The sequence below is a fragment of the Falco rusticolus genome, chromosome 10, assembly GCF_015220075.1.
Source record: "Falco rusticolus isolate bFalRus1 chromosome 10, bFalRus1.pri, whole genome shotgun sequence".
Lineage (NCBI taxonomy): Eukaryota > Metazoa > Chordata > Aves > Falconiformes > Falconidae > Falco > Falco rusticolus.
The window spans coordinates 8,405,692-8,430,441 of record NC_051196.1 but is presented as its reverse complement, the minus strand read 5'-3'; the positions used below and the strand labels follow the sequence as shown (position 1 = coordinate 8,430,441).

Sequence of the window (24,750 nt, the reverse complement as noted above, 5' to 3'; positions counted from 1 at the left end):
ATCTTGCAGTAGTAATTCTAGGCTACAAGAGATTTGAATAGAGCTCTGCTGTACTACGCTGACACCTATTAATAATTCTTTTCATGTACCAATTTAGGAAAAAAGGGCATTAAATTTATCCAATATGTCAACACGTTAAAAAATAGTCTATGACATAAGCCTTTTATGTTTTCACGCAGTTAAGAGAACTGTGGTCATGCCTAACATTTGCTGGAAGAAATATTCTAGGGAGGCAAGTACAAACCTTAGAGCTACTACAACAGGACTCCAAAGTACTGTAAGAATACAGCTACATTCAAAACACCACACTGAAATAAGTGAAGATAAGGATTTGCTTTAGATGTTTATTAATCCAAGGAGATCTTCCATAATAGAAAAAACAGAGGCTTTTAAATTTCCCAGCTCTTCCTTTAGAGTTGCATTATCCTTGAAAATGGAACGGATAAGTGCAAGTTCTAGGAGGAAGATCAATTTTAAATTTGACATGAGTGTATCACTGAAATTGATATATTGCATCACAAAATGCACTATCACCACCAACAACAATGCAAAATTGTTTTGCAATTTATATAAATACATTTCTTGGAGCAAAGGAAAGCAAAGTTCTAGATCCATTCTTAAAAAAGATGCTCCTTGCTAACCAGTCTAGCGACACATAAAAGCACCCTTGAAGCAAGACTGTATTCCTCACACCAAGATAAAATTATTCCCTTGACTTGTGACTTGAAAAATGTAACTGTTCCAGAAATGACAACAGCACTACAGTTGGTGATTTTCCCCTCTTTTTTTCATCTGCTTTGTCTGTAAGAGCCTTCTCACTGCTGCTATCACATCTTCTGCCATGAGGCAGGAGTGTCTCATCTGTACTAAAAGGTTCTCTTACATTTTTGGGGTATGTATAACAAGATGAGCAGATATCCAACAAGCAGATGTTAAAAAATTATGTCAAACTGGGCATTTTTCAAGGTCAAGGAATGCACAGGAAAAGGCATGCTGTAATTATGTCTGTCACCTTTTTCTATAAAAATAAAACCTTGTCTAGAGATTACTTTGAGGCCGGAGTACACCTGTACGTGCTCATGAATTACACATTTACAAAAAACCCAGTTCTGCTATATGTACTTGGCCAGTCAGTTAAAGATTCAAAACTACTACCGTGGTTCTCATACCACTACTATAATGGATACTCTGATTCAAGGCTTAATTTTTTTAGGCTTTTTCACATCAGGCGCAATATCCATCCTTTTAAATCCACAATTTGCTTTTAAAGTATCCCTTTGGTATTTGGCTAGGGCAACATGGCATTACAGTCCTGGCTCAGTCTCTCACATTAGCACTCTGTGTGCAGGGAATTCTTTGCCGAAGGAAGGCAGACCAGAGAGGAGTGACTGGAAAAGCCCATGACACACCTGCCCAGAGAAGCGCTAGCGGGTGTGCAGCAAATGGAAAGCAGAGCATGGTGCTGGTCAGCTCATCAATGAAACCCCAAACCACCAACTCCTGCTACTCTGCTGATGCAAAAAAACCACACCACACAAACCAATTTTCTCAAGACTGCATTTTGAGTATCATAATATATATATATGTGCATTTCATTTTTACAGATATAAACTCAGTTTATTTTTAACCTGTATTTAAATTTTGGAGGCTTACATTAAATTAAGGTAGGATGTTTAATATCAATTGTAACAGCAGGTGACATTTTTATATAAAAACAGCCAAAAGAAAAAAAAAACCCCAAAATACAACAAACCAAACATTTGATTTAAAAGACCTGACACCAATGATCTCAAGGCAAGATCAAAAACCTTTGAATTTTTGCTTTTAGAAAAGAAAAAGGGGGCATTTAAGCCAACCCGTTCACAGCATCTCCCTGCTGGCTTCTTCATACAGTGGTTTTGATAGTGGTCCCAGAGGGAACTGTATTTTGCCTCTCTAGCTAAAATACTAGTTACTATAGCAACTTTGAAGGAAGAAAATTGTGGCTTCAAAAATGAAAGATTGGCAAAACTTCAAATACAGTCTGGATCAGGCAGACAACAGCACACACTAATGCTGGGAGTGCAAAAAGAGGGACAATGAAATGCAGGGTAGTGCACCTGCACTACCACGTGCTGGAAAGATTATTTTGCAAAATTAGGTGTGGGAAACTATTCATACGTCATAGCCCAGATTAGCCAAATCAAACTGTGTTTTTAACAGGTTGCATATATATAGATGTTTCATCCACACACTTCAGTCGACTCAAGAGCAGAACTTCACACCTTATTTACCTGCTTCAGGTAACTTATTCCTCAGTTTTTACAGTACACATTTGTATCCAAATTTCACCTTGTACAGTGAGATCTTTAAGAAAAACAAAGGACACAGAGGGTGTTGCTATTTTTTTTTTTAGCAGCAATGAAATATCACTAACCCCTTTTTACATAACCGAATTCAAGTCACAACCAGAGGTGACTGCACCACAAAGTCACCAGGTACAAAACTGCTAGTTCATTTTAAATTAATAACTCGAAATTATTTTCCCCAATACATCCCTTATTTTTTATTTTTATTTTTTATAAACAGCAAACATTTTGCTATTTTTGTACATAGGCTAGCAGGCTTGTTTCAATATGAAAGTGCTAATTCATTTACAGATTTATCAGTTATGTAGTGCTACATTAAGTGTCCAATATTCTACATATGAACAATCTTGATATATGGAAATGATGAAGATTAAGTAAGGCTATCTGATTACCTTATCTTATTTACATTAAAAGAATAGACACCCAATAGGAAGGGAGAAAAGGGAAATAAATCGGGCAAATACTCATACCGCCACAGGTGTAAAAATTAAGTCTGCCTTCTAGCTTGTACTGTAAATGAGACATTTTAAATAGTCCTGCAGCCCATGCCTAATTTTTTTTCCTCAGAAAAAGAAAAGCTGTGTTCATGACATCTCCTCTTGATTTCCGATTTCCAAAGTGTGTCATTTGAAGCTTTAAATTCAGATTCTTCCTATCTTCAAAAAAACCTCTGGTTTGCTTTCCAGTATTAGGTTGCATGATCAGGTCCCACTTCTGGGGCTTTTGTCCAATCTATTTATCAATTAGTTTAGAGTGAGTTGTAGATAACATGAACCAGTTCTGGAACCACTATTGGGAGGAACACAAGCTCTTCACTACAATCACACAGTAGCAGGAAAAGTGATAATTCAATTCATTCCTGGGGCAGGGCCTCCAAAATTAAATGAAGTTGGCACAACTGGAGCATTGAATTTGTATCCTCCATGCTTTTCAATCATTTTGGATTCTAAAACAAAACAAAAAAACAGAAGGAAGATATTTTAGTGTGTGTGTAGGGGGGAAGACAGATTAGGATCGTGACTGACCATTCTGAGTCTTCAGAGATGCAGGTTTAACCTGGGATTACCCAACAAAGTAATCAGCACCCACAAAGTGGAAATGTGCCAGGCCCCAAACAACAGACGGATTGGTTTTCTTTTTTATTTTAATCTCTCAATATTGTTACAGCTATGCTTAAGTGAATTTATATTTTAAAAAGCCCACACTCTAGCTTTTGGACTCAGGTATGTAATTTTTGTATTTCAGAAACAGGACCTGAATGAATGCTGGACTTCTAAACTTGCTAACAGGCACCTAATTCTTTCCGATTAACACTAACAGACTTTTTAGTCAAATCAGTAACAGCGCACATGTACAAAAAAGCAGTACAGAGATACCAGCTGAATCACACAAGCATTTCCTCACCCATACGCAAGCAGGTAATTGGGAGTTTAGGTTACTAGATCAAATAACGTAACTCTAAGAGAAAACTACTAAGTTTATCATTTTTCATTTTCAACTATACCTTAAGTAAGATCTTTAGGCATCTGAGGTCCACATACCCATCCCTATAACTTACAGTGATACTTAAGCTATTTGGTTTTACTAGCTGCATAGCCCATCCTTCACAGAGTACTGTAAGACTGCTTTTTACAAGCTCTAATATATGAACAACTAAAAATTAGGTTGGTAATTTAGGTTGTACCTTTACTACAATCTAGATAATGCAGAAAAAGGTTTGTATTATTCCCAGGTCAAGACAACAATGCTTACTCAAGTCTTACTTCTTGTCTAAGAGCTTTCTTCTACCTCAAAATAGCTACAGTCTCTCTTTCTGGGAACACAGGACAGCTCATTATCTAGAGGATCTGCATTTTGTCTCTGTTTCTTTGGAAACAGGCCAGGAAAATGTTGCCATAGCTCATGGCGAACAGGGGGAGAACGTGACCTGGGGAGCATCCGTTTGTTCCTTCCCAGCTCCGCAGCACACAAAAGACATTATCTCTTAGCTTATGGAAATTCTTCTTAGCTACATTAATGAAATAATTACATTCCAAACCCTTCTAACAGGACGTCTCCATGCTTGCTAGGTAGCCTAAACAGAGTATCAGTATGCTGGGACAGCACACGTTAATTTCCTAAGCATCTAGTTGCTGAAGTTAGACTTCATAATTTGAACCTAGCTTGCTCTATGAATAAGCAGCTAAAAAAACCAAAAAAAACCCCAACCACCAACCCCCTTCTTTTTCATAAAATGCACGCATATATAATCTCATCACTATGACATCTAGTGCTTGACAGGGGTCACAGTGAAACTCTATTTTATACCCATTATAAGTGGATCATTCTGGACACTTACAAGCTTTGTGAGGTAATTTAGGCTGTTTTCTGACATAAAACTACTTACAAAACATACATTCTTACTACCAATCTTTCTATTTAAAGATTTCTGAACTTCTGTTTTGAAACATTTTGTAGTAATTGCTCAACAAGATGCAGGATATGAGACTGGACTGGTCACTCAACAATCAGCCTTGACTTTAGCAAGTGACATATATTGACTTACTCTCAAACACCTGCGAAAACTTGCACAACGAAAGAAAAACTGAGGAACTGCCCACTTCCTATATTTTTAAATCTGTATTAAAGAAAAACAATCTGAAATATTTACTAGGCTTAATGATGTAGCTTTACAGATGGATACTACTTCCATAAATGGCATTCCCCCACCCACAAAATCATGGTCCATCCCAGGTGGACTAAGTCATATCAGGAAATAATTTATCAGCCACTTCATGTGTATGTCACCATACCTAGAGTCCATCCACCTTCAGGTTATCAATTCCATTGTTTTCAAATCCAAACAATTATGACAAATATTCTTTTATTTACTTGGCCACTTAAGACATTTCTATCATTCCTTACATCTGCAGTATGTCATACAATTTGTGCATTGAGGCTTTGTGACCTGACAATCTCAAGAGCTTTCAAACACCTCTGGAATGCAGAACAACCCTGCTTTGATGAAGACATTATCAGGCTTGAATTATACGCATTTTCTGTATTATGCTTCTTGAGTCTATAAACAGCATTCAAACAGCAAAAGAAGCAATTAATGGTATAAAGGGGGGAAAATACCATGTGCTGCCCGCCTCTGATCTGCCAGAGTTGCTATGTCCTGCAATTGTTTTCTTTGTTCTTCACTAAGACCCTGTGTCAAAGCTTGGTACCATACAGGGTTACGATTCTGAATTGCTGCAAAAGAAAACATAAGCAAAAAAGCATTTTTTAAAACATGCTGTAACTCAAAGCTTACTAACTCACTGCCATTTTAATCCAAATAATATTCTGCTAGGGTTACATAATTCAAGATGTTTAGAAACACTAAGACAAGGTCTGACCTCTTCCCTCCCACCATAAATTCATTCAGGTGTCCCCCCTTACTCTGTAAGTTTAACCATGTTTCCCCTTCCCAAAGCAAGAACTTGTTTGAAGCGCATATTGGAAAGCTCATTCAGAAGCTTTCAAAAGGTTCTAACCGACAACAGTATACACTAAAATTAAGTTATATTTTAACTTGCTGGCCAGAAAAGGAAATAGTTACTTACTCTGAAAAATTGTTTTAAATATCTGATATTCATCAATAGGGTTGTCTTCATCATCAATAATTGTGGAATAGCCTTCTAAAGCAGTCTCTTCAGCATCATCTTCTTCCCAGTCTTCATCATCTCCATCTTCACCTGCCTGTTTTGCTAGAATTTCTAGATATTCTTGACCATCTTCATCAATGTCATCTTCATCACTCCCCAATTCCTCTGAGTTAAATATCATACACAAAAAAAGTTTCAAGAATATGAAGAACAACTCTTTAGGAAGATGGCTAATTATGAAAAACAGGCATTGGAACTGGTAACAGTGTAACGCAGAGTGCAAAGGGGGAAGCTCATTCAACTCCTCTCCTAGTGTCATGGCTCCCCCCCAAGACCCTCTTCCCTCACTTATGCCAACTGTGTTAAGTGGGAAAGGAAAATTTCATTGTCATAAAAACGTGTATAGAAAAACGTATTTACAGATAGTTTGGAACAGCACTTGATAAAACTTTAAGTAAAGCAATATTCATGCTCTACAGAAAGTTTGAAATAATTTGATGAAAGCATTTTTAAAGGTACATTCAAAAGGGCTGTTGAAAAGAATGCTTGATAAATAGAAAATGTAACAGTACAAATAATGTACCATGACAACGGTCTGGAGAGTCCAGAATTCAACAGCAGTGATCAAAGAGTACCCGGGTTTTAAGCAGATAGATGAAAGCCAAAAGGTATTGAGTGTGGAAAACTGTTCCAAACAATCACTCAGCAAAGACACCAGGCTGATAACAGGAAGATAGAAAGAGGGATCAAGAGCTCAAAGCTTAAGCAGAGTATAGGCAAGGTGGAAGAAAGAAGTATGGGGAAGTTGCAGGTAATACTGAACTTCATATAAAGAAGACGGCAAAAGATGTGACAGTTTGTGAAATAACTGTATGAAGAAGAAAGTTGATAAAGGCTGATGAAGTTGAGACTATCTTGGTTTGGGGTGCCCGGGGCAGGGGGAGGAATCACAAGAACCTTAATCTTCAATACACAGCTAAACAGCAGTAGCTCATGTGACTGTTCGTAATGCGTAGTCCAAACTGTACGACGGATTAGAAGGATTCCTGGGAACTCCTTCTACTGACTCTTACCATCACTCAAATGGGAAACATGCCCCAGTAACAACTCCTTTCAGCAATGACAGCATCCTCACACAAAAGCTAGCTTGATGTAACTTTGCAGCAACTCAGCCTAGGAAGTTAGTTTTTTTTAAGAGGGACTGGAAAGTAAGCCAGATATACTTGAAAGTCATTAAGAGATGTCCAGTGTTCTACTGCAGCTTTTGATTTTTGGAATTGGGGAACTCTGAAGAATTCCACAAAGGAACTCTGCATCTCCATCAGAAAAAATGAAAACTACAAAGCAACAGTGGTGTTTCAGTTTTCGTACCTGTTTCCTCATCTTCTTCAGCTTCGTCATCATCATCGCTGTCATTTTCATGCTCTGCATGACAGGCATATGCTCTTTTCAATCCATTAAATAAAAGGATAAAAGCTGGCAGGATCTGGCCAGCAACTTGATTTAAAACCTGTGGTATTTGCTCCAGATCAATAAGAGCACACAAGCCAAGCACACACATCTTTCTGTCATGAAGTCTACAAAACAAAAGAGCACAAAAGTTGCAAGTTTTGTTACGATTCACAACCAGGTAATATAGAGGTGTATTACAGAGCAAAATCTTCACAAGTAGAAATGCTTACCCCAAGAAACAGTCCACATCATTAAGCCACTGTGTTATGAAGTGATTAGTGACAGGCTCCACATTATTGGGAAAACGAAGATTTTCCAATGTATTTAATAGTAAATGAGGATTGTAATACAAAGCAGCTATGGCAACCTGGAGGCACATTGTTCGCAGTTCACTGGTTTTCACTTCTCTGGTCAATCTTTCTAATGCAGCTTCCACAAATAAGGGTATGCACTGAAGAGCAAGAACAGTTGCAAATTTAGTGGTCAAAAATAGTGTTTTGTTCTCTATGTCACAGTGAAGTTGAGAAAGAGCATAAAATCAGTCTGGCATATAAATACAGGTGGCATAAAACGGGAATAGTTTTTGATTGCTAGCAGAAGTCATATACAAAAATGAAATAAAAAAGTGAAAAATTCAATCTGCTCTGAGCACATGGATTTTGTGACATCATGCACTGTAGATTGTGTAGATGCACTATAGAACATCCTGGTTCTATAATCTTGTGTTTAAAAAAAATGAAAAAAATAGAGAAAATGTGTACGCTATGGAGTCCAGAAAAATCAACTTAGTCATTTTTTTGATATCCACAACAAAATCAAGAGATACGACTAACATTCCAAGAAAACAGCTATTCAAAGAAGTCGTCTCTTTAGAGATGCCACACTGGAAAAAAATTGTTATAAAAGATTTTTCTTTCACATAAATTAAAGTTTCCAGGGACCATATCCACAAGTATTTAAAAGCATGCAAAAAATGTTTAAATAGCTATTAGGAAGTGCTTGTCACGTACACAGCAGAAGCACGCAGAATAATCTCCCAAATTTCAACTAAGTCCCCGGTTCCTCTACGACATTAACTGGGATTCTAGGAACTGCATTTTTATTCTTATTTATTTCAAGGCTATTAACTTGACAGATTGAAAAATTTTAATGAATATCCACTAGAATTACTTAGAATATAATTAATCTATTTTTTAAAATCAAGATGCTCCTAAACCAGTCCTCTTGAAGATTCAAGAAAACACTTGAGTTGCACAGAGTCCTAAACTCTGGAGACAAAGTGTGCAGTATCTCTGCAGTGCTGTCAACTGAGTAACACTGAAGTACAAGACAGGATGATTAGTCACGCTACACAAACTTCTCAGAATGGGACTCACATTAACACATAATCAATCTGTATTGGAGAATAAAACCTTTTAAAAACTAATTACTAGTTATAGCAACCAAAGTTATTACCAACCTGATCAATGCCACGCCCTTTACACTGAAGAATAATTACTTCTAACAGCTTTGCTGCATGACATTCTGCATCTTCTCCAGCAACTCCTGTGAGGACCTGAAAAATAACAATTACTGTTGATGATATCCCTTCAAGAACTATTTTTTATATAGTGGCTTTGCTTTGAAAAGCTGATCTAAGTCTACCCACCCTGATGCAATGCTAAAATAAGCTTCCATCAGTGAAGCAGCCAAATCGATAGCAGTGCCTCAGTGTCATGACTAGAGACTGAAACACTGCTGCATGCGGGTGAAACTAATTTACATGTACAAATACTCAATAACTTCATGGACGCAGAGCTTATAAGAGTAATGGTATAAGCATCACCTGCCATTTTGCAAATGTTTACTTCAATACACAAAACAAAATTTTCTTATGCATTCGTGTACTGAATTTTGTAAAAAATCATAGTTACAAATTTGGGATATCCAGTGGGAGACCACACAATACCTAAAATTTCTGTGTTAAAAATTCACTGTGCTCAGCTATTAAAACACTAATCACTAAGATGTTATAACAGACTAATTTTCTTTTTCATATAAATAAAACATTCAAGTATTTACAATCAGCCAATCAGCCCAGGTTTCAAATAAAGGCTGGCAAGAATTATTCACTTTAATATTTAAACATCTTCAAAGGAATTACTCGGGAAATACCAAGGGCAGGGTATCTAACAGTTCACCATTGTTCTTACGTAGAGACAACACATGATATCCCCACAGATGACGACTAGAGATTATAAAATATTAACACCATCATAAAGAAGCATTCATTTCCTCACATCAGGCTAACATTTTGGAAAGCTTTGTATTCTACATATTGATTGGATTATGAAAGCCCAGTTGGCAGCTACCTATAACACACAAGGAGCTGAGAAGCTAAGTTAAAACCAGAAACACTGCCCAAAAGAGACTGGAACAAGTCAGAATGACTGCATTCTGCTCCCAGCTTTCATCACTGACTTGGGATGAACTTGGGAAAATAACTTCCTATTCCTATCCTTCTACTTTCCTCCCTCACTTGTTTTAGCCAATAGATTTAAGACCTTTAGCATAATACAGTATGTGGTACCCTAGCCATAGTGAGGCTACACATCTCAAATAAAAGAAACCATCTACCTTTTGCAATACGTGTATGTTTTGCATGCCCATATACACAAAACCCTGTGTTGTTTAATCTGCTTTTATTGTGCATCATTTATTCTTCCCTTTCAGCAAAAGCATCTATCCGAAATGTGGTGCAATCTCTTTAAATTTCTCTGCAACAACTTGCAGAGAATCACAGAGGATGTTAAAGCATAATGCTTTAAGAGCAGACATCAAAATTCTTCAGTTTCACAGTCTGATGTGGAAGAGTACCCAGTTTAGCTGTATTACTTGAGAGATCACAGGTTTTCTTTATCACAAAGGAATCTACTTACCTTCTTGCACATACTGTAGATCATTTCAAGATATTTGGTGTCTGACAGAAGTGTATCTGTATCAACAGTAACATAATTATGCAAGAGAGGCATCATGTCTGCATCAAGAGAAGAATGATCAGTTAGATATTGTTTGCATGTTTTATTAGACGAGCTGTTAAAATCAGGTTGACATCTACGTATTAAAAGTTAATTACAGTTCTTGCTTAATGTTTGCCAAGATAAGTGCATATCTACTCATAGATGCTTTAGCCAAACAGGTCTGGTTGCAGCAACAGCAGAATAAAATACTTCAAGCCTAAGCTCACTTCAGTGCTCTCCTAACATTTCAATCAAGATGCAGTTCACTGTATGGTGGAAATCACATATATGAAACCATTTGGCTTTCTGATTTATTTGTATTACTTACCGGTAAAATAATCAAAGCCATCCTGCTGAAAGACTTCAAAAACAAGAGGAAGAAGCTGCCACATTTGCGCAGAAACTTGCTGACAGGTCAGACTATGAGCCAAGGAAAAGATCTCCTCGTAGAACTCTAAAACAAAGATAACCTAGGTAAATTTAATGCCAATCCCATACACCTAAAAAAATAAACCAACAAAAACACAGATACCTAATACATGCTGCTGCAGAACTGTTCCAATCACTTGCAAACAGATCCCTTCCAGCTGCTGGGTAATCTGAAAGAAAATTTGTTACTATTTTCAATACTTTGGAGTTGAAACACGTTTTAAAATAAAATTCCTCAAAGCAGTTTCTAGTTATCCAATATAGTCTTCTCAAAACAATTCCAAATTTCTCATATTCTAGCGCACTAAATGCAAAAGGAGCCGCACTCTTAGTTAAGGTTTTGTAAGATAACTTCTAATACAAGGTGGTTTGGGAATATTCTTTGACTATTGCAGAATCTCATCATACAGTTTCCTTTAAAAAGAAAAGCCTGACAGTAACCCTACGCAACAGTTCAGTCCCATTAAAACACATTAAGTAAATTTATATATCAAAAGGGTAAGCAACAGAAGTTGCAGGAAATATCTGCTGTTCCAGAAAAGTGAATTTAAAAAAAAACCAAAAACAACCAAAACACAACACACACAAAACCAAACAAGTATCAAACCGCCTCCCAAACCTAGCCTGGGATATTCATAAAGTATGTGGACAGTTTAAATACTGGTCTACAGATTCAGACACTCTTCCCAATTAGTATTTATTAAGTTCACGGAACAGCTAACAAAACAGACATTAACCTATTTAGGGCACTCACCTTGCATATGGACAAGTAAGGGTTGGGTTTCTGGTCTTAGCTATGCAGACCAAGATTTGAGACTAACCAGCTAAATAATTTAACTCTTGCAATAGTGGTCATCCTGCGTGACATGTCTCTAAATATAAACATTTACTGATCAACATTTTAGAGTTGAGTACCTCAAGACGAGCATATTGGTACACAAACTTTTCACTTAGATAGGAAGAATTTGCTGACAAAAATAAGCACAGGAAAAGCTTGCTGAGCAGCTTTAGCAACAAGTAAATGAACCAAACTGGTCCTTGGTTTATTGCATGGCAGCACCGGATTCCACCCTTGGGCATTCAAAGTTTGTATTACGCTGCTTCCATAGTAAAGTCTTCAGAGCCCTGAGAGTCCAAATTATTACTGAACTGTCTAATCACCAAAAAACTATCATGTATTTATCAAAAAACAGTAACTGAATAAGTCAAGAAAGATTTTAATCAGCAACAGCATCTTTTGAACAAGCTGTACTCTGGACAGAAGTTAGTCCATTCAGTACAACAAAACTAAATAATGGAAGTTTTCATCACATTGGAGAATTCTACAGTGCCGATTAGGCAGGTAAAAACCCCCCTCATTCAGCACAGCCACAAGAGCTGTGTTTACAGACATTGATTCTGTTGCAGAGAGCAAACCAATTCAGCCAGAGTTGACGTTCACAGCTAACTAAAGTTTTACCTATTTTCTTTGAAGGGCACACCTCATCAAATCAGATGGGTTTTTCCAGCTGAGCCAACCCTTCCATCTGTGAGAGGCAAGCTGCTTCCACCTATCTGAACAGGAACCTGGATTCTTGTGGCATTTATGCTCTATTACTACATGTTGTGTTAGAAATGTGAGCCACTCTGCTACAACTTGTTTGTGTTGATTATTTTCTGGTTTAAGACATTTTTGGCTGAAAGGACAGTTTTTTCAGATAACAGTGTCACAAACACTGGAACTACCAAAGACTTTCAGTGCCTTAGACAATACATACCAGCTTTAAAGTAATTTTTACTTACTTCCTTGTGATCTTCAACTACACTAAGAAGCGTATCAATAGTATTCAAGATCCCCATTGCTGTCACTGCTTTGTCATCACTGCCTTCCTCATCTGGTCCAGTCTGGATCACCTGGTTGAATGTCATTGCCTGCATGTAACAGCAAAACCACCCATAAATATGTCAGTTAATGAGGATGTGCTTGGAGATTAAGATAATAGTGCAAGTCTGGTTTTCTACACAATTTAAGGAGGACTTCTGCTAAGAAAACATGCATGAATCTTAGGAGGAGACTGCTCCATTCCAGGGTCTGTATTGAGGATTTATAAAATTTGAGCATTAAGCCATTTGAGCTGTCATCCTTTACCCATTCATGAATAAAAAGGTACAAATGACAATACTTTCTATGTAAAAGAACACATTTTCTACAAGTTTTTCTGACACTGGCTTGAACTGGTAGCTGAACTAGACTGACCACTTTGCAGGCATTCCAGAGAGGACATGCAAACAATTTAGTTTTAACTCTGAGGCAAGGGCCTTTAACAGGGAAGCACTGAGCTGACCTCTGCTTTTGAAACCATTAGTACAGCTTGCTAGATACGGTCATTCAAGCTTGGAATTTCTCCTGGAGATTCAATTTAACTTTCACATTACATACAATATAACGTTACTTTCACACTAATTTTCTTATTTACAAGCCTGCTCTTTTTCTTTCCCATTTCAAAACAGAAAACCTATGTCACATTGTAGAGGCTACCTAAAATGTGCTACCAAAATTCATTATTACACCATCAGGAGAAAATACATACAAAGGTTTCTCAAACATTTCTAAAATTGTTTAGAAATTTCCATTTAAAGTTGTTAAACCACTTCTGAGAAAAAAGTCTAAATGTAGAAAAAAATTCCTTATACCATTCCACTTAAGCAGTCTAGTGTAACAACACCTATTGATCAATGGATACCTATCTTAATTTTAAATACCAATCCTTCACATATTAAACATCTTCCTCAGTCACCAGAAAGTCTTACCAAATGCTGCGTCATTTCTACTGCAATTGGGGTAACTTCTTCACTATATTCACAGATCATCTTCTGAATCACATTAGTAAGATCATCGTTTTCAGTCTCTCTTATAATATGAAGTAAAGCTTGCATTACAGGTCTAATGAATGGAGTAATATATTCTTTCGCTGTAAAGCAAGTGGAAATATTTGAATTGACATTCTTACAGAACTACAGCATCATGATAAGAAAGCCAACATGTAATCAATTAATATTTACTGTTTGAAAATTAATCTGCCAAAACTATGGGTAGTATAAATCATTATAGCAATACTAACTTTCTGAGCTTTTTTTAATTAAAATATATACCAGAAGGATGACAACTTAAGTATGATAACCAGAGTTCTACAGTCTTTATTGAATGCAAGATTACTTATCACCGCAAATTTTAATTGCACATGAATGAGTACATGTGCATTAGCCAAGGTATTTAATTTGAAATTTATGTTCATTTTGGGGATTTTATACCCGCTTCAAGAATACTAAGCAATGTTAAGCCTGCCAGGATAAAGACAACTTTTTTTTTAAAAAAAATTTAATATGAATGAAACTGAGACAGATATGCTTTTATTGCCACTGTGTTTATGAGTTAATGATTAGGTGATGGAAAACTGGATTTATTGTACCATGAAATTGTGATGCTATTTATTAAAAAATATATTAAAAAAATCAGCTAGAAAATTACAATAAATCATTACAGATTACAACTACACAAAGTAAATTAACATTAAGAAAGAAGAGAACAAGTCTCCCTGAACGTTGCAATATTCCATTATCAGAATCATCGCCTGTTCCATTAATGCCTACTCCTTGCTGTAGCTTTAAGAAAAGAGGGCTACCTTTCTCCTGATTACTGATCAGAACTTGAAGTGCTATTGCAGCTTCCACTTTCACAGGCATTTCCCTATCATCTATCAGACACCGTCTTGTAAGTTCTAAGGCTGTCTGGAGGTTCTGGTCACTCTTAAATTTGACTTCACAGAAATAATGAAGAACCCAACAAGCCTGAAAAAGAGACATTGAACAAATTCAGAGTTACAAAACCTACAAACGGGATTATCGACATGTATACCCAACCTACAAAAATTATGAAGTCTGAAGATACTGTAAAACTTTTAATAGATGAAGATGTTTGAGAGTATGGAGGCTGGCCAGTGGGAGGCTTGTCTGTCAGACATCACTCGACCAGTACTATGATCTCAAGTTCATCTTTGGCCACAGGTTTTGCGTGAGCAGTACAGTCTAAATGCAAAACACAAACAGACCATACCACCAGACACAGATGGTAAACTATGCACACAATTCTGCAGCCATTTTAAAACTACACAGTAACCATCTACAATCATACATGAAGACTGATACTGATCTCTCAAATAAGCATACAATTTATTACAGGAAAGGTGCAAAAGGGAGTGCATTTGTTAGAGGGAAAAATTTAAAGAATATTCCTGAACTCTTCAGTTAGACAGTGTATCTCAACACTAAACCTTATGCTTTCTTACCCGTGCTCTCATGTAACCCAGCTCACTGCTGAAGAGAGGGAACACGTGATTCTGCAACATGTATTCCATCTGATCTTTATAGATCTTCTTCTGCCAGAATATGAATAGAAACACATCAGTTAAGAACTTCATATAAAAATGCATTTCTAATCCAGTAAAAAAAATCTCACATATAGAAGTGTAAACAGCAAAACAAAACCCTCAGACATAACTTCCCCTTTATTAAAGCCCATTAAAGCAACACTGAAATCCTGTATTAGTAATTAAACTTGGATTCTACATGGGCCTTTATACTTTTCAGTCAAAATAGTGACGTGGTATTTCCTGTCATTTTTTGACTCCTAGAGATACCTTTTGCTTGGCAGTACACTACTCTGGCATCAAAGGCAAAAGTGGTCAGGGAAACTTCTCAGATCCATGGTCCAGATACAAGTCCATGCTCTGCATTTTCTTTGGTGCCATTCTAATTAAGCAAGTTTCCTAATTTCACTTTATTTCTTTTCTTCTATACACAGAGAAGACCTAATTAAATCAACAGACTCTCACTGGATGGATTTTTTTTTTTCCTTCCTTCCTTCCTCAAAAAAGGGAATGTAGTTAAGTATAGCACAGGAAACGGTGTAGCAACGCTTACTAGAAGCGGAGAACTTAAAATTATTGTTTTAAGTTCCTTTTTAACTCAAGCATGACCTAATAAAAACAGTGTAATCAAGCTGACAACAAAACCAAAACAATTCAAGATCAACAGCTTTAAAAAAACTAGTAGTGATTCAAAAACACGTAAACCCAAAAAACTATCCACCTTTCTTCTAAGACACTGCATGTGAAAGAAAACTAAAAAAATAATCAGAACCCCACCAGATTTGTTATGCTTACTTTTAGGAGAATTTCAGCCAAAGAACCGATCATATGTAAAGCACCATCTTTCTTACGAGGGTCAGCATTTGGCTCCGTAAGAATCTGATAACAGAAGCCCATCGTCTTCTGCAAGACCTAGATTACACGTTGACAAGGTTAGTCTAAGTATTTCAGTCAATCATCTCAGGTACCATTCTCAGTGCCCAGAAATGCTTAATAATCTGCTCCAAGTCTGGAATTTGGATAATGTTTTATGTGTTATAAACACAGAAGATGTTTAATAGACAGGTCATAGGGGAATTGGGAAATGAAGAAATACACAGACTAGTGCATGACATGTATGACATGACAGAGAACAGAAAAGTAAAACCTATTAGTAGTTCTTTCAGCAAATGGGGACTATAAATCTAGCAAATGTATTTGAGTAAAATCCTTTAATAGCTTACCTCTTTCCTTTTACTACATGATGTAAACAATAACGTCTGAGCAGCAGTTGTTGGAGAAATGAAGTCTTCAAATACATCTATTAGAGTAAATATATTAACAGCTATAAATCTTGGTCCTTAAGGTTCATGATCCTAACGCAATCCAGTGACTTAATATGAAACTAAAGAGCAACAGTTTTCCTTTCTCTGGTGGTCAATCACACTTTCTTACTACAGGTATTCCAAAGACCAAAAAACAGTAACACATGGTTGGAAATACGCAGATACATGTGGTTCACCTTTTTCATGATCACTGGCTCTACATGTCTAATTTGAAATTGTAAGTCTTCCTTATTTTTAAGATAAATCTTTTTCAACGGTAGAAACAGAGAGGTCGAATTTTTACATGTATGTTATTTGCTTTACAGGGACACATAACTGATTGAGTTAAAAATGGTCAGTTTCTTATTCCTCTGCAGAAAAGGATTATCAGAGCCTTGTATAATACCTGCACTGGTTACAGGTCTGCCTCTGACCTGAGGGATAAGAAACTCTCAAACCCATCAGGATCCCTTGTTCTAGGCACATAAAAGTCCCAGTAAAGGGACAAATCTGTTCAGGAAGTCTGAAGTATCTTCTTTCTTCCCCAGCCTGAAAGGACTGCACAGAATCGCAGTCAACCACAACAACAAAGTAACAAGCCACAGGAGGTGAAATTAGATGTCTGTAGGCTTACTTCATAGTGTTTCATTTACTGTTACGGTAAATCTGTTCTGACCTGTGCCATGTGTGAAATTCCTTCAGACTATAAAAAAAACTCCAGGGCCTGAAATAATACATAAACTTGTAATAACATTCACCTTATGTAATTACTGTTAGCAAGACCTGGACTGTTTGACTTACAAGAATAACTGTCAAAAATAACTCCTTATTCAAGTGCAGAAACACCTGTGTTATTGTTGACTGTCATGTTACCTGTCATTTCTACCAGTATATCCAAAAGTTAACCATATGAAGTTATATTATTTCGATAATGTAAACTGGTTTTCTCTTTTCATTTTCTCATCAAGATTAAAGCCACCAATACTTTTATAAAAAAAGATGTAAACCCCCGATCTTTGTGTGAAGTCACATTTTAACACAAGTAGATTTCAAATTCTCACCGAATTTCATGCGAATATACTCATACGGATCTTCCTGCCAAAGCTCTTCATCAGCATCTGTATAGCACATCAATGGAAAAATAACATCTTGGATAATTCCCTGCAATAAAAAAAAAATAATTGAAAACAGACTAGCACTACTAAATCAATCTCTGTATTCTGTCCTGTATCTCACAGATTTTATCCATCCTGCATTTCTCATATAAAATGGTAACATCCTAAAACTATATGGACATAGTGGATTTTATGTGCTATCTTACAAAAAAAAAAAAAGAATCTTTTAACCTAAGGTACAGCTACATACAGCGCAAGTTACTAGTTTTGCTTTGGATAAAGGTATGTGAAGAAGATTTAATGCCATAAATTCAGTAATTAACACCATCTCCAATTTTTTTCTGTTGCTGTGTTACACTGTAATCCTTAATGTATTAAAGCACAGAGGACTGACAGCAAAAAAAGCCATTAGCTAGCTTTGCTTGTGTATCATGGTAACCTTCACCAAAAAGGCTTAAACTCCTTCCACCAGCCATTTATAATAGAGGTCTCTAAAAAACAAATTCAAACAAGGCTAGAAACACTGTACAACAGACTGACTAATGTACTACTGAGTCATCTAAGTAATAAACCTGAAAAATGGTTTACTTGAATGTGAGGTTTCAGATTCTTCCAGGTGACTGCATGTGACACTCCTTGGTTGATGTAATTCAGTGTTTGCTGTAGAACTCTAGGAGCCATGTACTGCTTTTCCTTGTATTGATACAACACTTTCAACAACACCTAGAAAAATCAGATCTCATCAATAGCTTATAATAAAATACCCACTTTAACCAGAAGAATTCTACCCTCCCTCAAAATCCTACATAAAAGCCCCTTTAAATCCAACAAAACCCCCCTGTTTATTCATTAGACTAAAATGAGTACTGACTAATCTTTCTACTAAATGTCCCTGTTAATTTTATAAGGCAATTCGCAGCTCATGTCAGGTGCTGCACATCTTTTAAAAATACAGTCCTTTAGACATGCTAATTCATCACCAACATAGCCCAGAGGGCCCTTCCCTCCCAAGTTTATTATTCCATCTTGCCACGCTCCGGGAGCAGAAGTTCATGTCCGAACACTAGATTGGTAAAACACACTCACGCAGTCTACTGATTCTTGCCTACATGCAGCCTCACACCAATGATGCTGTACAAAGAATGTATGTGTATGAAGAATAATGACCTAGCCTCTCCCCTTGGCTTTCTGGCGTCAATTCTTCTCCTGAGGTGGCATTCAGAACCATTCACAGGGATTTATATTTGTTAAAAGTCCTTGGCTCTCTGTGAATAAGGGCATGAAATGGACATGGGACCATTACTAGGAATTAAATTCCAGGTCACTGGGAAGTTTGGTATTGGCAATGCAAGGGGGTTTCCTTGTAGCCCAATCTAGGCCAGTGGCAACAGTGCGTCTTCAAGAGTAGCAGCATCAACTAGAGAGAAATTACAAATCCCATTTCCATGGTTTCATTTAATTCTTCAACATAAAGCAATAGTTTTAAAAAATCCAGAACTGAAGGAACTGAAGAGATATCTATCAATCTGTAATATCACTAAGAAAACATTTTGGGAAAATGAGATGCATTATTTTGAAAAGGAATTCCATGGTGGTAGCTCAAGAAATACTTTAAAAAAAAAGTAAACCAGGAGTTCTTTGTTCTAGGCAGAAGTAGCAGTCCTAGGTCCTGCAGCAAACTAGAAGTTAGCATATAGCAATACCAGCTTCTCTGCAGAAAAAGGTTATACAAGAAGGTCCAGTTTGCTGGTCTATTTGACTTATAGAAGGATCTGAGGGCCTTTTTGAGACAGAGACATTCTTCACAGTAACAGGACAGCACACAGAAAAGCCTAAATTCATCAACAGTTAATGAAGGTATGGGGAATAGTCTTTGGAAATGAGGACAAAGCCTAACAAATGGCCACTGCAGCCGTGCTACTCAGGACAAGTGTTTTAGTCTTCTCTTTTTACAATCCGAAGCAGTTTCACGAATCAGATGTACCAAGTAAAAAATAAAAGATTAAGAACAGGTTTAAGAATTGCAGTGAGGGAAAGCAGGATGCAGGATAGAGGCTCCAGGACAAATAAAGTAAGTTCTGCAGCTGTATCAAGGAACAACCAGGCAGTAGTGTTTGACCAGGACACAGTTCTGTCTCATCGGGTCTCTCAAAATGAAAAATGTCTTGAGCAAAACAGCTGCTAACACAGGGGGTAAGAATCAAGGTAATGCAGCTCAGCCTGTTCTGGCCAAGCTTAAAGTTTAGCTAGAACTAATGCTGAATGTACCGGATTAGTGGTTTTTTTTGGGGTGGGGGTGGTGTGCGCACGCCGGTGTGTAATGCATGTGACAAGAAGATATACAGAGTAGATAAAAAGAATAATACATGAGAATTAAGTATCAGAATAATATTAGCAGTATGCTTCCAGTTTATACTTGGATGATCTGTAATCTCATACCATGTACTATCTATTAGTCCTTTAGTGAAAGGGTGTGTACACTTTGGAGAGTTAAGGAGAACTCAGTGAAGCATATTACCAGAATTTCTATTCTTCAGTATTACACAGATTTCCAACTTTTTTAAAGAGATACCTCCTGTTCAAAAATCTTCTATAATTTTTATCCAAAGGATTCCATTTCTTGAGCATACATCCAAGATTTATCTTCTGCTTATAAACAGAGAACAGCACCTTAAAAATAATCTGTATAAGAAACTGTAAGCATTTTAAAGTCTTGCTTTTCAGCTGTTTTCTTTAAAGACTTGAATTCTTGGTGTTTCCTAGACTGAAACAGAGCAAGGCCTTAAAGGATTAGTCAGGATGGGTTTGGTACCACGCTCTGGGCGATGCTCTTAACACAGACGGCACTGCCTGTTCTATTCCGCTGATGGTACTGAAGTAAGATTGAAGAGGAACATACTCTGAGCAATCTAGCAGTCATAAATAAAGGTAGGGTGGGCATTTGAAGGAGATGAGAAGGCCACGAGTCAGGAGATTTTGCAAGCTCCAGCTGAAGAACAGAACGACCACCCAAAGTCTCCCCAAAAGACTAATTCAGAAGACTCCGCCTCAAGCTCTGCCTAAACCCCGCCTATTATGAATACGATGATTAGATGTCAAAATTACATGAATATGTATGTTAACATGTTGTAACCTCTCACAAAAACTGTATAAATTACCTGACTTTTCACTGAAAACTTTGGAGCTAGTTTGTTCAGTGCAAACCGGCTAGCCTCCCCAACGTTGCATGAAATAATTACCTCTTCTGCTTAAACACAAAAATTAATTACTGAGCAGTTACTCTATGCTATTTTGGCATCAAGATGTAATAACAGTAAGAATCAAACGTGCTTCAAAGAATTCTAAAGAAAAAACAAAGTATTTTGTTGAACTTTCTATATTTGTTTTCAAAGACTTCTTTTGCCCATACAGTTTTTTTGTCAGAACTTCATTTTATTTTGCAAGTGCAAAGCAACCAAAGAACACGTAATAATTATCTGTCTGATGTCATCCATACGCGAGATGAGCACCTCAGAAGATGATGCTGACTCTACTTGACCGAGCTGAATGTTGGGACGTATTTCCTAACACTCAATGTGACAAAAGTTCTTTTCCTTTGCAATACCTTGGATGACCTTCAAAAACCATGTATTTAGGAGATACTTTCCCTACTTTTCCTCTTTTGAAGCCCTGTAATTCATTATAATTTCATTAGGAATAAAAACTAAGAAAAACTGAATTATGACCTGTTCTGATTAAAGTAAAGGCTTTGAAGACAACATTCCTCTCCCTGAGATTATCATAAACTGAGTCTATATTTACAACTTAATCACCTTAATGTAAACAGATTTATGAGCCAATAAAAGGAAATTTTATAAAAAAACTTCAACTAGATTTTGTAAATAAACTTGTTTCAAAAGGACCTAAGTCCACAGTTCAGCGAGAAGATCAAAGAAGTTTCCTAATATTCATAGCAGTTTTCTTGCTAATTCAAAAAGTTCAAATTACTGATTTTAAACACAAGCACTATAAGAGAGGCAGATGACAATTCCTACCCCACCCATCCATTCTGTGCCTTCAAGAAAACCTGTAGGTTGCTGCCATGTGGTAGGACAATCTGAATCTAAGTTACTGCAATAAAGGTAAATCAGGGCTAGTTTGGCATAACATTAATACATCAGTTCAGAAACTGCCAGAGACCAGAAGATGCTTTGTGTGTAACAGACCCTGCAGAAGTGGCAACCCCCAGACCAGGAGATGAGTGGAAAGTGACCATCAGACTTGCCTGTTTGTAATCAAGTCTCTGCTTGATCAGGCTTTGGCAGAAAGCTAGAAAGGCTTGGTATTACTGATTTGAGCCAAAGAACTACATCAGAGTTAAAAGGTAAGAACGTCAACAAACCACATGAATATTATACCTACCTCTTCCAGAAAGAGAAAAATTGGTAACATTTATCCAAAGTTCATCTGAGGGCCTGTTATATGAAAGCATTTACTCTATTTACAGATTATCAGGGCTGCATAGGGTATTTTCAGCGGATTGTCCTATGTGGCAAATAAATTATTCTTTATCATTCTTTTCTTTTAACCCACAGACATCAGTGCTTTCCATACCAATGTTGGCATGAGTGAAGATGAGTAAGAACGTTGGTATGAGTGAAGATGAGTAAGAAGCCTTTTCAGAAAACAAATAAGAAATCACTAACTCTATCCTAACATCCCCCACATTCAGTTTCTTACTTGCTGAACACCAACAGCAAAGGCCTTCAGGAACACTTCAGCAAACTCATTGTACTCCTTGGAAACATTACCAGGGCTTCCATACCTAGAATCAGAAGCAAGTATGCAAATTCAAGAGTGCAACAATATTACTGAATTGGACGTTTGGTTTTTTTTTAAATACTAATGGAAGAGAAAATACCTCTCAAAAAGTCTAGCTAAGATATGCAAAGCCCACTTCTTGCATTTCCACCAAGGCAACTCAGGTCTATCATCTTCATCAACTTGAAGGGTTTCCTTTAGAGGGGAAGAAAAAAGAAAAAAAGATTATTTACCAACTATTCACAAAAAGTTCAAAATACATGTATTTTGAACACTATATAGCCTATTTTGCTTTTAACCTATTTGCACTTCTAGCTTCACAGAAGTCTAAAGTACAGCATATCTAAAATAAATGCCATGATATATGCTGCATAATGGTCAACAAATTCTTGCAACAAAAGCCAAAACAAGTTATGCTATAATTTGAAAACAACAGAACTCACGCAAACTACGTATTTTCAAAATTTATCTAGTCTGTCTAAAGCATATTTAGCTTAAAATTATTTTCTTGCATTGACAGAAATGAATGCAGAAATAAGAAGTTAAACTTTTAAGCATTCTAATGAATGAAAAATATTTAAGCTTAAAGACATAAATAGCCAAAATCCACTTACAGCCGGTACATCCCTATCAACAACAGTCTTCAGGATTTCTACCCATTCAGTCAGGTTTTGCTGATTTATCAACTCCAAAGGTAACGTGTACTTATTAAAAAAAAAAAAACAAACAAAAAAGAGAAAATAAATTTGTGATAAAGCAATCTGAAAGTAGTCACTTCCACTTTGAATTTTAGCCCTTTCAAATATTTGTCTACACTTAGCTACCATGAAAAATTAGAAAATTATTCTGAAAAACAGTCTGAAGAAAATAACACAATGTAGTCTATATCCTCAATATCCTCAAAGGTGCTAGAGATCTTTACTCCAAGTCATTCTGCTTATGCAATGCTAAGACACCACTTAAATGAATGCGACACTAATTTCTGAAGCAATTAACAGCATATTAACAGTTTCATTCAAAACCACTGCATTTACACTGGTAATTCTACACAGGCTGGCCTCTACCATCTGTCATTAGAAAATTGACCTTCTAATCTGTTGTCTAGCGAATGCTCTGCCTTAGAGGATGGCATGCATAACTTCTATGTAACACCAACCAGGAATTAACACCGTACAAAAGTAAAAGTACGGCACAATCAAGCATACCAAAAATCTGTGATTCAAACCACAGTTGAGTAGTAGTAGATTGCAGCTGAATCATGTCCACTATCATAATATTTCTGTCATTTACTATTTTAAGGAGAAGCGTAATGCTTTAAATGAAATTACTGATCAAGTATATCCCAAGTTTATTTTTTACCTGGACAAGGGCATAAAATATTTTGAAGATCTGCTTCTGGATGAGGACAGACTGATCAGATGGATCACTCAGGAGCTGAATGAATCTATCCTTCAGAACTGGCAGAAAATGTTGCATTGCGGCTATCAAAGGACTCCGCTCCTCTGGTTTCTTGTACCTTTAGGTAAGACAAAACCATTTTGTAGATCTTTCAGATAGCTTTTGAATTTTAAAAGTCCACCTTACTCCAGTGTACACACGAGTAGGTTATATTACAGTTCATAACAACATGATTAAAAGAACCCTAGCCTTTTCTTGTTACAAAATTTGAAATAAAGCTATAGCCAGACTTCATTACAGGTAAAAGGCATTAGAAAACCACCGAGCATCCATTACTCCCCTAACTATCCACATCAGTTTTCCGCTGGTAATGCACTTCTGCCAACTTACTCACTTAGAATACCACATCGTGTTCGGTCACGCTATTACTATAGTGAAAAGCAATCAGAGCACTACAAAAACTGCAAGCAACAGGTACACACACTTTAATGCCAAGAATGGCAGGTGCTCAGCTAGTCACTAAAATTCCATTAAGGCACTTACCAGAGTTCACAATTTACCAAAATACTTCCAGAAGCTAGTCTACTTCACTGACACTGAAGTAGTAAACTGAATTCTCCGCAGTTTACCACTGCAGTCTCTCACGTCTTACCATTAATGATTTGATAGAGAATGTAGGTTTCAAGGCTATGTGCCAGACTGAGCAGGCTTCAGCTGCAACACCCCTTGAAATAGTGCCCATGCTGGTGACAGTCCACTAGTTTGCCTAGGCTAAAAACAAGGCTCCATTTCCTTTCTCAAAACATCTCAAAATTCCTGAAAGGAAATGAAGCCGCATTTTCAAATCTTTCCCCCAACTTTTAACTTACG

The 24,750-nt window shown here is 36.8% G+C and overlaps 1 protein-coding gene and 1 non-coding gene across 3 annotated transcripts in view; both read right to left on the bottom strand.

The window, feature by feature from the left end:
- Positions 1 to 322: 322 nt before the first annotated feature.
- Positions 323 to 24,750, bottom strand: part of IPO7 (importin 7) — a 38,018-nt gene continuing 13,590 nt past the window's right edge. For both annotated transcript variants that reach the window (XM_037402131.1, XM_037402130.1), the window contains 21 exons: positions 23,842 to 23,998; positions 23,097 to 23,186; positions 22,583 to 22,677; positions 22,402 to 22,486; positions 18,271 to 18,405; positions 17,629 to 17,728; positions 16,487 to 16,563; positions 16,059 to 16,175; positions 15,183 to 15,272; positions 14,520 to 14,685; positions 13,648 to 13,808; positions 12,640 to 12,768; positions 10,961 to 11,027; positions 10,757 to 10,882; positions 10,348 to 10,445; positions 8,889 to 8,984; positions 7,660 to 7,880; positions 7,349 to 7,554; positions 5,936 to 6,142; positions 5,466 to 5,582; positions 323 to 3,294 (listed from right to left, as the gene is read on the bottom strand). In XM_037402131.1, coding sequence (XP_037258028.1) covers positions 3,197 to 3,294; positions 5,466 to 5,582; positions 5,936 to 6,142; positions 7,349 to 7,554; positions 7,660 to 7,880; positions 8,889 to 8,984; positions 10,348 to 10,445; positions 10,757 to 10,882; positions 10,961 to 11,027; positions 12,640 to 12,768; positions 13,648 to 13,808; positions 14,520 to 14,685; positions 15,183 to 15,272; positions 16,059 to 16,175; positions 16,487 to 16,563; positions 17,629 to 17,728; positions 18,271 to 18,405; positions 22,402 to 22,486; positions 22,583 to 22,677; positions 23,097 to 23,186; positions 23,842 to 23,998 — 2,638 coding nt within the window. In that variant the 3' untranslated portion in view covers positions 323 to 3,196. The remainder of the gene's footprint in view (positions 3,295 to 5,465; positions 5,583 to 5,935; positions 6,143 to 7,348; positions 7,555 to 7,659; positions 7,881 to 8,888; positions 8,985 to 10,347; positions 10,446 to 10,756; positions 10,883 to 10,960; positions 11,028 to 12,639; positions 12,769 to 13,647; positions 13,809 to 14,519; positions 14,686 to 15,182; positions 15,273 to 16,058; positions 16,176 to 16,486; positions 16,564 to 17,628; positions 17,729 to 18,270; positions 18,406 to 22,401; positions 22,487 to 22,582; positions 22,678 to 23,096; positions 23,187 to 23,841; positions 23,999 to 24,750) is intronic.
- On the bottom strand, positions 14,807 to 14,988 carry LOC119155185. Its single transcript, XR_005106634.1, has one exon. It is a non-coding gene; the product is annotated as a small nucleolar RNA SNORA23 (small nucleolar RNA).